The sequence below is a fragment of the Lygodium microphyllum genome, chromosome 18 (genome assembly GCF_053477565.2).
Source record: "Lygodium microphyllum isolate KBCC chromosome 18, Lygodium_microphyllum_v1.1.10, whole genome shotgun sequence".
Taxonomy (NCBI): domain Eukaryota; kingdom Viridiplantae; phylum Streptophyta; class Polypodiopsida; order Schizaeales; family Lygodiaceae; genus Lygodium; species Lygodium microphyllum.
The window spans coordinates 22984029-23000847 of NC_141152.1; the positions used below are offsets into that span (position 1 = coordinate 22984029).

The 16819-nt window shown below is 42.4% G+C and overlaps 1 protein-coding gene across 1 annotated transcript; it reads right to left on the minus strand.

The window, feature by feature from the left end:
• Nucleotides 1-1085: 1085 nt before the first annotated feature.
• Nucleotides 1086-6534, minus strand: LOC148020674 (uncharacterized). The gene is made up of 2 exons (XM_087698162.1): nt 6390-6534; nt 1086-1347 (listed from the first exon to the last, which is right to left on the minus strand). Exons 1-2 carry the CDS (start codon nt 6532-6534, stop codon nt 1115-1117), a joined length of 378 nt encoding a protein of 125 aa, XP_087554288.1. The 3' UTR covers nt 1086-1114.
• Nucleotides 6535-16819: the final 10285 nt, after the last annotated feature.

The window sequence follows — 16819 nt, forward strand, 5'->3', positions numbered from 1 at the left end:
TGCAAGCTCTAGCAGTTCTGTTAATGCTGCTTGTAAATCTGAACCACCCGTGATGCCAAGACTTATATCTTGTATGTCAAACCTCTCCACGATGCCCTTCTCCAGAAGCAAGCATGCTCTCATAAATGATATATTGGATGTTGAAAGATCTAATTCAGTAAGAGGTAACTCTCGCAGAATTAGAAACAGAGCCCTATGGGGTTATCACTGAGATGGAGATGATGTAAATTATGCATACATTTTAGGCAGGGTAGGATATAGGATATCCTCGATATCATCAAGGCCCAGTTTGTTGGACCTCAAGTCAAGAACCCTCAATGGAACACAATGTTTCTGGTACTCAAAATTTTTGGAGCAGAGAGAGAGCGGATTGAGAAAGAGGCGTAGCAACCATGGGAGTTATTTTCCAAGACCCGAAGTACCCCGTCATCGAGAAGGATCCTTCTGCCTCTATCATTCGGACAGCTCAGCTCCTCCCATGTTTAAGGACTTTGCTCCCTTCCATCTCGTTTGAAGTCTTCCTTTTAACAGGCTCTCCTGGCACGAGTCCTTGTCTGTGGGTTCCTCACCCCCGTTTCTCAGAAGCTCACACTCTCGCATCGATCTCTTGAGAACCTCCTTAATTTCGGTATTCCAACAGGTATTGATCAGCACAGTTTAGCTGCATCAACAAAAGTACATGCTGCAGCCCGTCTGGAGTTGAATGTTAATCGAATTGAACTGTTCCTTGCAAGGCTGCCCTCTGACTTTTGATCCTTATCCTCCACTTCTAAACTTGATAACTCTCCGAAATTCAGAAAGTGTTCTTTAAGAATTTTGACATCTGAGATGCCCTCTGGAAGAGGTGAAAGAATGCGAAATACTGTCGCGCGGTTATCGAGCTTGAAGCGTGAGACACTTGATTGAGGGGGACCAAGGGATCCTGTGCTTATCAAGCCTGAACGGGGAATAAGGCTTCTCACAGGTGGTTGAATTGGACTTCCAGATAACCCAGGACTGTGTCTCGATAAACCTCCAGCTGTTTGCTCACTTGTTATCACATTCTTATCAATTGTGAGTTGCTGGTTAGCGCAAGTCGTTGGTCCGTGCACATGATGAGGCGATTCGTTGAATCCTAAGGGCGATGGGCTGGGTCTCCATGTCCTCCTCCTGTGACTTTGTGCACAGTATTTTTCACTGCATCGCCGGCCTGGTGGAGGGCGTTGCCAGCACGGTCTTTACCCTCCATGACCTTCTTCTGGGCGGCCTGCGCTGCCGCGCCAGCCTTCTCCTTCATGGTCTGGGCGTTGTGCTGCCCCTCATGGCCCCCAGATTGCAGAGAACTTCTATATTTTCTAGTTTTCCTTCCTCAAAATCCAATCCTAATGCCTTCTGTAGGCCTTCATAGTATCTGTAATTCTCTGAGTTTAAAAATCAAGAGGAATCCGCTTAGCAGCAACAGAGTTTGGATATTTCTTCTGCAAGTCAGCATACAATTCATCCAGTTTCTGCAGCCCCCCCGCTATATCTTCTTTAAGTCCTCCATTTCTTCCCAGATTCCGCGTCAGTCCGCCTCTTTTTTTTTCTCTGAATGCAGAGCTTGCCCCCTTTTCTATTTTCTTTCCTCCTTCATCTATTTTCCCTCCCTCTCCCGATTCAAAAAGCTCCTTCCTTTTTCTAGAAAAGCTTCCTTCCCACAATAGCCCCATGTCATCTAAAAGGCCAGAAAAAGCACACAGAAACCGCAGAGGAAGTGTTCACTAGATTTTAACAAACGAATTAGAGTACTCCACCTCCTCTTTCCAAGTGTCTCCTTCTTCCATAAAGAGATTCCATTGAAGAATGTTTTCAATGCACTAAGAGCAGAATAGTGACTATCCAATTTGGAAATATCACATTGAAGACCACCCCAATGCTAATTCCCAACATCAATATTGCAGGTTGGAAAATCAGAGCAACATCATAATCAATAATTGGAGAAAAAAGCCCAAAATTGTACAAGAGAGATGTAGCAGCACTTCCCATGATCATACATTTAGAAAGAACTGTAGAAGACTTTTGATCAAATCACATCACTAGTGTCAGCATTGGAACAAAGATCCCACCTCCACCATACTGTCCACGCAAAACAAAATACAAACACAACAACTGAGTATATACAAAGTATCAAGTCACACGCAATTTTTGGGTGGTTTTCACACCTCGAATGCACAGCAATACGACATCCACCCCCTCTAATCCTGCGCATCCTCCGGATGGGCCAACTACCCGTGATCATTATCATCGAGATCCACAAACAAATCAATCTCTTCGTTATGCATTTCCGGTAGATCAACAAGATTATCAGCCATATCATCTGTCTCTTCCATTAGAGTTTCTTGTCGTTGCTCTTCTCTCAAAAATTCTTCCAATGCATAATTCTCATCATCTCTTTTCTTGAAAATCTTGATTCTTTTTCCAGCAATAGGCACTCTAAGCACTGTTCCATCCAATTCTGTCAACTCATATGTTGCATTATTAAATACATGTCTGACTATGTACGGCCCAAACCATCTTTTCATTATCTTCCAAAAAATCTGCAATAACTTCCTCATTTTCCGCATGGTTCTAGTGTGGCTCTCATCCCAAAATAGTTTTTGCCCCTTTCGAAACAGCTCATATAAACAATCTGCTATGTGTGCAAAATGGGGTGTCCAATTCATGTAAAACACACAAGCTCCAATGAATCTCTGTATCTCTGAAGTGGTAGAACAATACTCCATAATCTTGCCTATAAAATCCACCTTCTTATCCACAGTCTTGTATTTCGTGTCAACCCTGGCTTCATTATGCTCTTCTGCATTACATAATCCTTGCTGTAAATCAGCAATTCTGCACTCCAATGGCTGAATATTCTCAGCCCTCTGCTCTATGGACTGCATAGAAACAGCCCCAAACTCTGAATGCTGAAATATTTCAGCAATAAACTCTGTTGGCTGAAAATTTTCAGCCCTCTGTCTCTCTGAAAGCTGATCATAACCAGCTGGAAACTCTGTTTGCTGAATTTTTTCAGCACTCAATACTCTTTGCTGAGTTTCCTCAGCCTCTGACTCAATCTGTGACACAAAATCTGCAATTTCATGAAACATGTCCAGGGATTGCACTAATACATTACCATGACAATTCAGCATATCAGTTTTCAGCATATCTCCCATCTCTGACATCGTATCTGCACAAATCACACTGTCATACATACCATCTATGTGCTCATCATCCTCCAAAATTCCTGCATTTTTCAAATTTTTCTCCTTCCTGCATATATACTGCCTAGCAGCTCTAGGCAACCTAGAAGTCTTCTGATAATTCATTGAACTGTTTGCTGAAATCCCAACATAACCGGAGGAGAAAACACTGCTGCCAGGAGGCGAGAACTCCAATCTCCTCTCCTCTGTACCACCGTCGTCTCGCGAAATGGCGGTACCTAATGAAAACCCGAATCCCTCACAGTGGGTAAGGGTGCATCTCTGAGAGTATCTCTGTTTCTAACATGGTTCACACATACAGTCATAAACTGAACTGCTCTCATACCATCTTTACTGCGAATCCGTGCATAAGCAGATCCATCATCCATGACCTTTGTTTCCATGCGCATCTCTGTAATGAATGGCTGACCAAGAATTATAGGATAAGAGCATGAATCCTGCACAAAGAAATGAAAATCCTCCTCTACATCACCAATAGAAACCCTGACACTAGGGCAAGCAGCATATAAATCACCTGCAGTGTTATTGGCGGCTCTCATACGCCACCCATGCTCTACATCCATAGGCCATCTGTTACTCTCATAAACTCCACGAACAATGAGATTAATCTCTGAACCATGATCAACCAATGCAACATAAGGCACCTGTTTCTCTCCAACCTTTACCATCGTCTCTGTAGTTGCCCTAGCCCAATGGCTCCACGAAAAGTGACTACGCGGTATCAAAACAGGCTCATCAATTTCAGCATAATGCATAGGCTGAACCCTCTTCTCTACCTGCGGCAAAACAGAAGCATTTTCAACCATAACCTCATCATCATCATCATCATCATCCAACTCTCCAATCAAAACTCCCTGTGCATCAGTGGTAGACAATGCATGTCTTTTCCTCTTCAGGACCTCCTGAAACTGATCCTGAAACTCTCTTTTTGAGATACCCAAAATCTCAGAAATAGTGAAAGTCACCTCACTGCCAAGTATCTTATCATTAAAGATTTTCTTCATGTCTGTAGATGTCTCAATATCGGACATCAATCTGAATCCTGGCTGTTTTCTCTCTCTAGGCTCTTGCCTCTTTTCTCTCTTTTGAGCATCCTCCATCTGTCGATCTGGCCCTGGTCTTGAAGACGGTCCTGCAGTAGGTGGAGTAACAAACTCACCCCCTCTAGTCTTCTTAGCTGCACTTGGATTTTCTTCATCCCTCTTACGCTTCTCCTCAACAAATACATCTGCACCATGAGATTTAGCCAAATAAGCATAAATAGAATACCTGTCAACAGGCGAGTCCCATCCTGTCGCGGATCTGATGCTAGAGCCTGCGCTAGTCAAAACAGTTTGCTGAATTTTCCCCTTGTTTGCAGTCTCCATAGCATAAGTCCATAGTGCGGATTGAGTCTCCGATCCCTTCTCAATCTGTACTCCATATGCAGAAGCATCACCTCTAGCCGTCACATAAGAAGTACGGGCAGCCATGTCCTCCACTAACTTCTTCATTCCACCTTTACCAAAGTTGGTAGCAAGTGGAGCTCCTGTCTCAGTCAACCAAATCTTACCATCTTGCCCCCAATATACCAAATTCTGCCTCCTTGCATCCTGGAAAGAGTCACAATCCCTGCAATGCTGATGCTCCGTACTATCACACCAAATACATCTCCAATCTCTCCTAGGAGCACTAGGAGCACTCCTAGGTGCAGTAGGAACACTGGAAGAAGTAGTAGGCATAGTCGAAGCAAACTGCTCCTTCAACTTACCCACCAACTCCGCTTTGACTGACTCAAGTGTCAAATCTGTGATACCTTTGATTATGTCATCAATAGAAGTAGGCACCGATGGAACAGATGGGTTTGGAGCAGAAGGTGTAGGCATCGGTCGTGGAATAGGAGGAATAGGTGGAGTAGAAACAGTAGGCACTGGCATAGGCCAAGAAACTGGCTGAGGAGGAGAAGAAATAACAGGGATAGAAGTAGGTATAGGAGCAGATGATGGTGTAGGTGTCATGGAACCATTCTGTAGACGAGTCTTCCATATCCTCCTCTTGGTCAATGTCAAAACTGCATCCTGAGCATCCTGCCAATCAGTTTTAAGACCCATAGGCTTCGTACGATCTTCAAGAAGCTCACCCAATTCTTCTTGAAGAGCAGGATCTGCAGCTTGCAAGAAAAGTTCAACTTTTTCAACATCCAATGCTCTTTGTTCAATAGCATCAAGCTGACTATACCTTTCTTCGAATTCTCGAATCAACTCCGAAGCAGCAAGACCCTTGTTTGGCATGTAGACCCACTCTCGGAATGACCGCCGAGTAGCCATACCAAAGTCCTCAAGGAAGTATTCTTCTTTTAGTGCCTTCTTAAAATCTTGCCAATGTGTATTTTGAATATATAAATCAGTCACCTTTGTCCTCAAAGCAGGTGTGACAAGTCGAAGGAAGTACTTACTCATAAGTCCAGCAGGAACTCCAAAGAACCCCATCTTGATCTCATATGTCTTCAAATATGCTGAAACATTACGCCCGTCAAATAGCTTCTTCTCACTCTCAACTGCTTCAATAGCCTTAGTCGCACTGTTTGCATTCTCCTGCTCCGAATAGAGTTGCCTTTGCTGAGACAACTGCTGTTGATGCAATTGTTGTTGCTGCTGCATATACATTTGTGTTTGCTGATTTTGGAGCTGCATATACATGGACATATTCTGCAAAATCTGTTTTAGATCCTCCGTTGAAGTACTTGACGCAGCAGCCATAGATGGAGTTGAAGTAGACGCAGCAGGAGTTGAAGAAGAAGCGGAAATAGAGGCTGAAGTGTCTCCCATCCTGAAATTTCTACGACGCTTTCACGTCGGGTTCACCAAAGATGTCGAAGGGTTTGTGAAAGCAATGTCGCAACCACAGAGGTTATTGGTCCAAGATAGAAGATCAATCAAACAAGATCAAGATTCAATTTGTGAATGCAATGTCAGAAAATGACCCTATAATCAATTTGTTCAAGCCTTTCTTCTAATCAACAAGTGCAGGACAAGTCATTGGATTTGTAGATCTTGCAATAGGAACTTCAATTTTTGATATCGAGCACAAGTTTTATCATACATGTCTCCTTTGTTCTGAACGCAGAATTTGACATAGTGGTTCGTCCTCCATTTCACTGTCGCTTTGAAGTCCTTTTTTTTTAAAAACCCTTGCAGCTTATAACAAGATGTGCAAGCTCTGGCAGTTCTGTTAATGCTGCTTGTAAATCTGAACCACCCGTGATGCCAAGACTTATATCTTGTATGTCAAACCTCTCCACGATGCCCTTCTCCAGAAGCAAGCATGCTCTCATAAATGATATATTGGATGTTGAAAGATCTAATTCAGTAAGAGGTAACTCTCGCAGAATTAGAAACAGAGCCCTATGGGGTTATCACTGAGATGGAGATGATGTAAATTATGCATACATTTTAGGCAGGGTAGGATATAGGATATCCTCGATATCATCAAGGCCCAGTTTGTTGGACCTCAAGTCAAGAACCCTCAATGGAACACAATGTTTCTGGTACTCAAAATTTTTGGAGCAGAGAGAGAGCGGATTGAGAAAGAGGCGTAGCAGCCATGGGAGTTATTTTCCAAGACCCGAAGTACCCCGTCATCGAGAAGGATCCTTCTGCCTCTATCATTCGGACAGCTCAGCTCCTCCCCTGTTTAAGGACTTTGCTCCCTTCCATCTCGTTTGAAGTCTTCCTTTTAACAGGCTCTCCTGGCACGAGTCCTTGTCTGTGGGTTCCTCACCCCCGTTTCTCAGAAGCTCACACTCTCGCATCGATCTCTTGAGAACCTCCTTAATTTCGGTATTCCAACAGGTATTGATCAGCACAGTTTAGCTGCATCAACAAAAGTACATGCTGCAGCCCGTCTGGAGTTGAATGTTAATCGAATTGAACTGTTCCTTGCAAGGCTGCCCTCTGACTTTTGATCCTTATCCTCCACTTCTAAACTTGATAACTCTCCGAAATTCAGAAAGTGTTCTTTAAGAATTTTGACATCTGAGATGCCCTCTGGAAGAGGTGAAAGAATGCGAAATACTGTCGCGCGGTTATCGAGCTTGAAGCGTGAGACACTTGATTGAGGGGGACCAAGGGATCCTGTGCTTATCAAGCCTGAACGGGGAATAAGGCTTCTCACAGGTGGTTGAATTGGACTTCCAGATAACCCAGGACTGTGTCTCGATAAACCTCCAGCTGTTTGCTCACTTGTTATCACATTCTTATCAATTGTGAGTTGCTGGTTAGCGCAAGTCGTTGGTCCGTGCACATGATGAGGCGATTCGTTGAATCCTAAGGGCGATGGGCTGGGTCTCCATGTCCTCCTCCTGTGACTTTGTGCACAGTATTTTTCACTGCATCGCCGGCCTGGTGGAGGGCGTTGCCAGCACGGTCTTTACCCTCCATGACCTTCTTCTGGGCGGCTTGCGCTGCCGCGCCAGCCTTCTCCTTCATGGTCTGGGCGTTGTGCTGCCCCTCGTGGCCCCCAGATTGCAGAGAACTTCTATATTTTCTAGTTTTCCTTCCTCAAAATCCAATCCTAATGCCTTCTGTAGGCCTTCATAGTATCTGTAATTCTCTGAGTTTAAAAATCAAGAGGAATCCGCTTAGCAGCAACAGAGTTTGGATATTTCTTCTGCAAGTCAGCATACAATTCATCCAGTTTCTGCAGCCCCCCCGCTATATCTTCTTCAAGTCCTCCATTTCTTCCCAGATTCCGCGTCAGTCCGCCTCTTTTTTTTTCTCTGAATGCAGAGCTTGCCCCCTTTTCTATTTTCTTTCCTCCTTCATCTATTTTCCCTCCCTCTCCCGATTCAAAAAGCTCCTTCCTTTTTCTAGAAAAGCTTCCTTCCCACAATAGCCCCATGTCATCTAAAAGGCCAGAAAAAGCACACAGAAACCGCAGAGGAAGTGTTCACTAGATTTTAACAAACGAATTAGAGTACTCCACCTCCTCTTTCCAAGTGTCTCCTTCTTCCATAAAGAGATTCCATTGAAGAATGTTTTCAATGCACTAAGAGCAGAATAGTGACTATCCAATTTGGAAATATCACATTGAAGACCACCCCAATGCTAATTCCCAACATCAATATTGCAGGTTGGAAAATCAGAGCAACATCATAATCAATAATTGGAGAAAAAAGCCCAAAATTGTACAAGAGAGATGTAGCAGCACTTCCCATGATCATACATTTAGAAAGAACTATAGAAGACTTTTGATCAAATCACATCACTAGTGTCAGCATTGGAACAAAGATCCCACCTCCACCATACTGTCCACGCAAAACAAAATACAAACACAACAACTGAGTATATACAAAGTATCAAGTCACACGCAATTTTTGGGTGGTTTTCACACCTCGAATGCACAGCAATACGACAACGGATAAAGTGGTAGTGTACCTCTATGTGTTTTGTCCTGGCATGGTAAACTGGATTCATGGCTAGGAGTACACTACTCAGATTATCACATAACTGTTTCACTAGAGCATCAACCTGAATATCCAAGTCAGCCATAAGCTTGAGCAGCCAAGCAATCTCACATGCTGCCAATGCAGCCCCCCTGTACTCTGCCTCAGTACTAGATAAAGCAACCGTAGGCTGCTTCTTGCTGCTCCAACTGACCATGCCGCTACCAAAGCCAAAGGCATAGCCACTCGTAGATCGTCTGTCAGTTGAGCATCCTGCCCAATCTGCATCTGTGTATCCAATCAGTGTCAAGGGCTTATCTCTGACATAGAACAGCCCATAGTCTACAGTGGACTTAACATACCTCATGATGCATCTAACTGCATCCAAGTGCGGCTTTCTCGGCTTCTGCATAAACTAGCTTATCAGCCCTACTGCATAGCTCAAGTCAAGCCTAGTGATGGTCAAGTAAATCAAACTGCCGACCATCTGCCTGAACATAGTCACATCTTCTACTTCAGCCCCAGTGTTCATGTCTAGCTTTACATTTTGGTCCAGAGGTGTATCCAGTGGTTTGCATTCAGCCATGCCATACTTCTTAAGCATTTCCATGGTATAGTGCTTCTGCATCAGCCATAAGCCATTTTCAGCTGGTACAACCTCAATACCCAAGAAATACTTCAGATCTCCCAGATCTTTCATGTCAAATTCAGATTTCAGCATCTTCATAGCATGCTGAATTCCCATGTCATCATCTCCAGTGATTATCTGGTCATCAACATATATGACCAGCACTACTAAGCCATTGTCAGTCTTCTTTGTAAACAGGCTGTGATCAGCCCTGCCAACAACAAATCCAAGACTCTGCAAGTAACTGCTGATCCTAGCATGCCAGGCTCTCGGAGCCTGCTTCAGCCCATATAGTGCCTTTTTCAGCCTGCACACATAATGCTGAAAATCAGGGTGCTCATACCCTTCCGGCTGAACCATGTATACATCCTCTGCTAAATCACCGTTGAGGAATGCATTCTTAACATCCATCTGTTGCAATTTCCAGCCTTTTTCAGTAGCCAAGGTAATAACAGTTCGTATGGTTGCCATTTTTGCAACCGGGCTGAATGTTTCATCATAATCCAAGCCATACTGCTGAGCATATCCTTTAGCGACCAGCCTTGCTTTGTACCTTTCCACACTGCCATCAGACTTACATTTGATTTTATAAACCCATTTGCAGCCAACAGGCTTTTTTCCTTCAGGCAGTGGTACCAAATCCCAAGTCTGATTTTCAGCCAAGGCTTTCATCTCTTCGTCCATAGCCATGCACCAATTTTCATCATTTGCTGCTTCAGCATAAGTACCTGGTTCTTTGATCTCCATCACTTTTGTCATGTATGCATAATGCTTTGCAGAATAACCAGAGTATGTCAACCTGTCAACAGGGTATCTGACCCTCTGCGATCGTCTAGGCTATGGTGCACTGCTCGATTCCCCTCTCTCATGAGGTGGAATATACCTGTTTTGCCTCGTACCAGGCGTATAGACAGTCGGAATGCCAAGTTCACTGTCTAACGTATCAGCAGACTCATATCCAGAAGTCATTCTGCCAGGTGGCGTCATACCATCCTTAGTAGCTTTCTCTTTTCCTTTGCTGTCCAAGACATCATAATATCTCCCCCTCACTGACATACCAGTGTTAGGGGACGATGAGTGTCGCAATCTCCTTGTCCATGGGGATACTGTCTGCTGACTACTAGGTCCTGTCATATCAGCGTTCTGCTGCAACTCAACTGTAGATACATGAGTGGAAGGCATATCCAATGGCACTGCAACTGGTGAGACATACCATGAGCCCAACTCATCAAAGATGACATCCCTGCTTACCAAAGTCTCCCTGGTAGAGGGATCATAACATTTGTATGCCTTCTTCTCCTGCGAGTATCCAATGAATACACTCTTATGCGCTTTGGGATCCAGCTTTTTCCTTTTCTCATCTGGAATGTGCACATAAGCAAGACAGCCAAAGACCTTCATGTGTCTTACATCCGGCTTATAGCCATAGAGCCTCTCAAACGGTGTCATGTCATGAATGCATGCAGTGGGAGTCTTGTTCAGAATATATGCAGCTGTCACAACAGCCTCTGCCCAATAGTAAAGCGGCATATGCTTCTCATTCATCATGGCCCTAGCAGCTTCCATCAGAACCCTGTTCTTCCTTTCAGCTACTCCGTTTTGCTGCGGAGTGTAGCTGCAGGTTAGCTGCCTGCGAATGCCATTTTCAGCCAAAAAATCAGCAAATTCATTGGAGACATACTCCCCACCGCTATTAGATCTCAAGCAAGAGATGTAACATTCAAATTCCTTCTCAACTTGTGCTTTAAATTTCTGAAAAATAGCAAAGACCTCATATTTTGTTTTCAATATGTAAAGCCATGTATATCGACTGTAGTCATCAATGAAAGATGCATAGTATCTGGAACCCCCCATAGATGCATTATGAGCTGGTCCCCAAACATCAGAGTGCACTAACTGCAGTGGTCGTGTACTCTGTCTTACATGCCTGACAAACGGCAATCGTGAGTGCTTACCAAACTGGCAAGCCTTGCATACATGACCAATATCTGAATATTGGAATCTAGGTAACCCTGTTACCAGCTGCTTCTTCTGCATGGTCTGTAGCCTCTACAAATTGACATGCCCCACTCTCTTGTGCCAAATCTCTAAGTCCCTGATAGTGCCAGAACCCTGGGCAAACATAGCGGAGTTCAGCTCTGGCAGTGTAGCATCAAGAGTGAACATTCTTCCATTTCTGTGGCCTTTCGCGATCAACTTGCATCCATTGCCAAACTCTTCAATAAAGCAGCCATGCTTATTGAAGCGAACCTGCAAGTTCTGCTCTGTCATCTGGCCCACAGACAATAGGTTCTTCGTAATCGAAGGGACATGCAAAACATCATGAAGATTCTTCTTCTTGCCATCATGTACAACCAGAGGCACTTTCCCCTTGTGCTCTATGCTATGTTGCGTATCATCTCCTGTGCAAACATAGCCATGCTTATCTGCAACCATCTCAGTGAACGAGTCACCATGTGGGGTCATATGGTTTGATGCCCTCGAATCAATATACCATACTACATCATCAGATGATTTTTCAGCAGCCTTATCTTTGACATACTGCATGGCAAACAGTCTATCACCAGAGTCATCTGCCTGACTGGACGTAGCATAATGTCCATGCTGCTTGCCTTTCTGATTTCCCTGCTTCTTCCAGCAATCCTTTGCAATATGCCTATACTTTCCGCAGTAGTGACAATCCTTATCTTTATTTGGATTGTCTAACTGACGCTGCTGCTGCCATCAGCCTCTGCCATGGGAGTTAGATCTCCCCCTGCCTCGAAAGTTGCCACTACCTCTTGCATTTGATGACTGCTGATTGCTATTACTAGGATGCATTCTGCTGGCCTTCTCTGCTAGATCCATAGCCTCTACCACGGCTACCATGACCACGCTGATTTGAGTAAAAAACTGCATCCTTATTCTTTGAGCTGCTTGACCCTGTAGCTAAGCCAAGCTTCACCTCTTCATGAATCAATAATGCAACCAGCTCATTAAAATCAGGCATCTCAGCCCGCACAGATACTGAAGTGTCAAAAGACTTGTACTCCGGACCCAAGCCATTTAAGGTCACTGCAACCATATCCTCATCTTCTACCTGTGAGCCAATAGATGCGAGCTGGTCTGCTAAGGTTTTAATCTCCATGACATAGTCCTGTATGGATCTGTTCTTCCTCTCTATGTTGTTGAATTTTTACTTCAGTTGTATCTTCCTGGCACTCGTAGTTGTGCCATAGTATCTGACCAATATGTTCCATGCATCTGCTGGGGATTTACAGTTCATGATCTGCATCACCATAGCATCCGAGATACATAATGACAGCCAATGTAACACTCTACGAGCTCTTTCCGTCCAGGCTCGATGCGCTCGTCTTTGATCAGCTGTAGGATTCCTATCTAGAACTTCAGGTTCAGCCTCAACACCTGTCACTAAGTCCCAGTATCCTTTGCCTATCAGAAAGTTCTCCATGCGGAACTTCCATATTGCATAATTGTTGCTATCAAGATTTTCTCCCACAATCTGGGTTACATTATCAGTTCTATCAGCATTTGCCATGTTGCAGACCTTGCCTGACTACCTGCAAACCAAGATCTTCTTAACGGTACAACTTCAGCCCGGAACTGTTTATGATAGTTTTTTGCAATTAATTGTAGTAAAAAACCACGGTATTTCAGCCCACTAACAGTCCAAAATAGCTCACAACCAAGTGGCTTAACCTGTGAGTAAAACAATCCATGCAAATACTATGTATTCACTTTGGTTTGAACTCCTGCAACCTCACTGTCAGGGTACATATATGCAGTCCGAAAATTGTAATTCTGTGAGTGACCAACAGTGATTTCAAGCCCAAAACTGAGTAGTATACATGTCATACATGTCCCAAACTTCCATAGATTGCTACTAGTACATGTGTCAAGCCATGCATAGGCATAGAACCTCAAAACAGTATATAACCAGCATATATGAATATTGTAAATAAATTCCCAGATTTCAAACAGCCAATGCACTGGCAACATGGATTAATTTCAGTCCCAAAAACCCATAAACCATTTGCATTACTTCCGTTTCCAATGCTCAAGCATTCAACAGTCATAGACCAAGTCTTCAAGTACCTGTGGAACAAACCCAGCCAACTAGTTCTTCAGAAATAACCATTTTGTGCTTTATGTTTGCAAATTTTTTTTCAGTTTTCAGCCTATCACAGGCTCTCAGATCAAGCCATTTCAAGCTCCAAGTTTATGTCAAAATACCCAAGAAATATGACATGTCTTCTACCAAGCATCAAGTGCTACATCCAAGTTCAATGTACATGCCAAAGAGCATCCAAAAATGCAGACTTCCCAAGTGTATAATATCACTATAAGTTCACTGACAGTTCAGCCCTGTGTATTCAGATCTGTACACCTCTATTACAGCTCCCACATGAGCTCCCACAAGAGCAATAGTAAGGTATACCCTTCAAGAACCTTCCTTGGTATGCATCCAAGCTCTATGCCACCTCACAAGTGCTATACTCCTTGAATCTCAACCAATGAGAGCAGCCTGTTCATAGGCACAGTCCACACAGACTGTTCAGAGTATATTCAGATCAGATTTGCCCACTTGTTGATGCTCAACGGAGCTTTGGTGAATCTCCAGACAAGCCACACTCCTGGTGATGCTCAATAGAGCCTTGGTAAGCAGTCCATGTGCTGAATCTTAGCCATGGAGTTCAGCCTGAAAACAGGCGCAAACACGCTGGCTGGGCAGATCTGTGCTGCTGCACATCTTGCTCATTACTGTAGTAATAATGCACTCACTGGTGCTCAATCAGTCCTTGGAAGACTCCTCAGCAAGCCACAGCTCCTGCTTCAAGCAATGAGACTCCAATGCTTCACAGTACATACCTCTGTGTGACCATTGATGGAAATGACAGTCAGTCCTCTTCTTTTTCCAGCTCTTCAGTTCACTCTTCAAGTCTTCTTCTTGAGTGCATTCCACCAGTGAGCCCATTCATGGCTCTGATACCATGTTAGATTTCATGGAAGCAGGAAGGAGAGCAACACGGAGTGAAGCAACATGCTTACACTCTCTATTCTTCTTATTATTCATTTAGCACACACACATAGTGCATATACAACCTAAGGTCATAAAGACCATTCACACTAGACGTAACACCGACTTATTTAATACACCTAACTGACCCAGCCAGACTAGCTGTGTCCAGCTCATGTCGGTCAACACATAAGTACGAGCTTGATATTCTAACAGCTGCCCTGCCACAAATTTTTTTTTTCTCTGTTACCGTCGCTATTTGCGTCGCAAATTTACTGCTCGCGTCGCTATATGTGTCACTATATGCGACGCATATAACGACGCATATAGCGACGGTTCTATGGCATCGTCAATAACGACGCTTTTTGCAACGACCGGGGCAAATTTGTTGTTTATATTTTCGTCGCTTTAAACGTCGCTATAAGGTCTATATCTTGTAGTGTTTAGAGCACCCTACCTAGATCCTTTTCCTTTCTATCACTCTTTCTATCTAGTATGACCCCACATAAGCATATTGACATAGTAGGACCATCATCTAGTCGTGATATCGAGATCCTTTTCCTTTCTATCACTCTTTCTATCTAGTATGACTCCACATAAGCATATTGACATAGTAGGACCATCATTTAGTCGTGATATCAAGAATACAATTGTAAATATAATGGGGATACACTTTTTGATTTTATTTTTGTGAATAAATCATCTTTTTTGAATTTTATTTTTAAGATCTCTCTTAAATAATAAATTGATCCAAATCTTATTTATTTTAAATTATACAATTTTTAATTTAAAAGTACACATAAAATAATACCAAAATAATTAAAAATTAATATGCCAAGGTTAAAAATATAATAAAATAGCCAAAAAATATTCTTATTTAAATAATAATTAAATGAGGCTTAAAATATTATAATAAATTGGATTGATGATTATGAAAGTATCTACAATTAGAAGATTAGTTTAAGTTTTTAAAATTATCTAAACATTTAAGAAAAGTTGTATTTTAAATCACTTTTAAAAATCTTATGAAACTTTTAGATAGTTTTTATTTATTCAAGACATCAAATAGTGAATAAAATGAAAATTTCCATTAGATGATTTTGATTTAATAGAAATTTAGTTAATCCTTGGTTGAAAGAAATGATTTTTTGAAAATTAGACTAACTGTGGTTGCATCAAATTATAGAAAATTTTACTACTTACATTTGCGGCTCCAAGGAGACATGATATCATCCCTAGGGCTATGTCAAATACTCTTCATGCAAAGTATACATATATTACTTAAGGTGGACAACCACTACCTGGGTATGCTTGCTCTTCCATATTGAGAGGTTCTCTCTTACAGCAGGTAGGAAAATCACTGGGGCCGGGGTCTAAGATTGTAATCTGAATTGCAGAACAAAGATAAGGAAGGAAGTCTATACGAGCCCAATCTGGTTGAGCATTGGAAGGCCCAAGATGAATAAGACAAAGGGTGGCAATCAAGTTTTTTTTCTTTTTTTGATTGGTACACTCTTTAGGGCAGATTGTAAATTTGAACAGCTATGTTTTCAAAACAGATTGCTTAGTCTTTGTAAAAGGCATGCCAATGAATCCTACACAAGGTTAATTAAGAAACTTTTTTGAGTGTCATTACAGCATGATACCATGCTTGTTTGAATAAATAAAATATGTCACATCATTGATGGAAAGCAGATTTGACATTCTTTTGATAAAACCATCCTTTGAGAAGGTGGATCTAGTTAACTAGTGACAAGAGCCAACAAGCATGTCTTTTCCTAGGGTCAAAATAGGTTAAGTATTGTTTTAAGGGGCTTGTGTGAGACTATGTCTTATGGGGAAAGGGGTTGATGCTTAGCTCCCCTCGTTTCACACTCTCATTGAACCAAGTGTGGTGCTTACCCTTCTAAAGTCTCTAATGGCTTGTGAAATGTGATCATCTTAGCCCAATGCTAGATTTCTACTAGAGGCCATAGTTATGTCATAGGAGTCTACAAATCGATCCTCATGGGATAAGGCTGTATGCTTCACTTGTGAGGTAGATCTATGTAACACCTAGTGACTTAAATCCACATGCTCAAAGTTAGCACGGATGGTGGTGATTAGGATTGTGTCCCTAGTCAAAGTTAGCATGGATGGTGGTGATTAAGATTGAGTCCCCTAGATGACTACCAAACTACACTCCCTCTAATTTAGAAATAAGTACATCTCATGTGGTAGAGCGTAAATTCTAATACGCCCACCAGTATGATGACATTAATTTATCAAAGATGGGTTTTAAAATAAAATTTAGTGGTGTAATCAATTGACTAAAGTTGAAAATCATTTTTAAGGGATCTTTTAACTAACTTTTGGGCAATATACATTGTGGCCTATGAATCCAACAATTTTTTATATAGGCATAACCTTGCCTTGATTACTTTCAAGATTATCCTCAAATCAAATTGGCCAACAATCCAAGATGAAAGTTGGAAATTGTGTAGCTAAAATTACCTAGTAGATGTTGAAAAGATCAAGCACATTGAGAATGA

Coding starts and splice junctions, on each gene's coding strand:
- LOC148020674 (XM_087698162.1), bottom strand. CDS start 6,534: ATGAGAGCATGCTTGCTTCTGGAGAAGGGCATCGTGGAGAGGTTTGAC. Junction 1,348..6,389: donor TCTTGTTATAAGCTGCAAGG/GTTTTTAAAAAA, acceptor TTGGATTTTGAG/GAAGGAAAACTAGAAAATAT.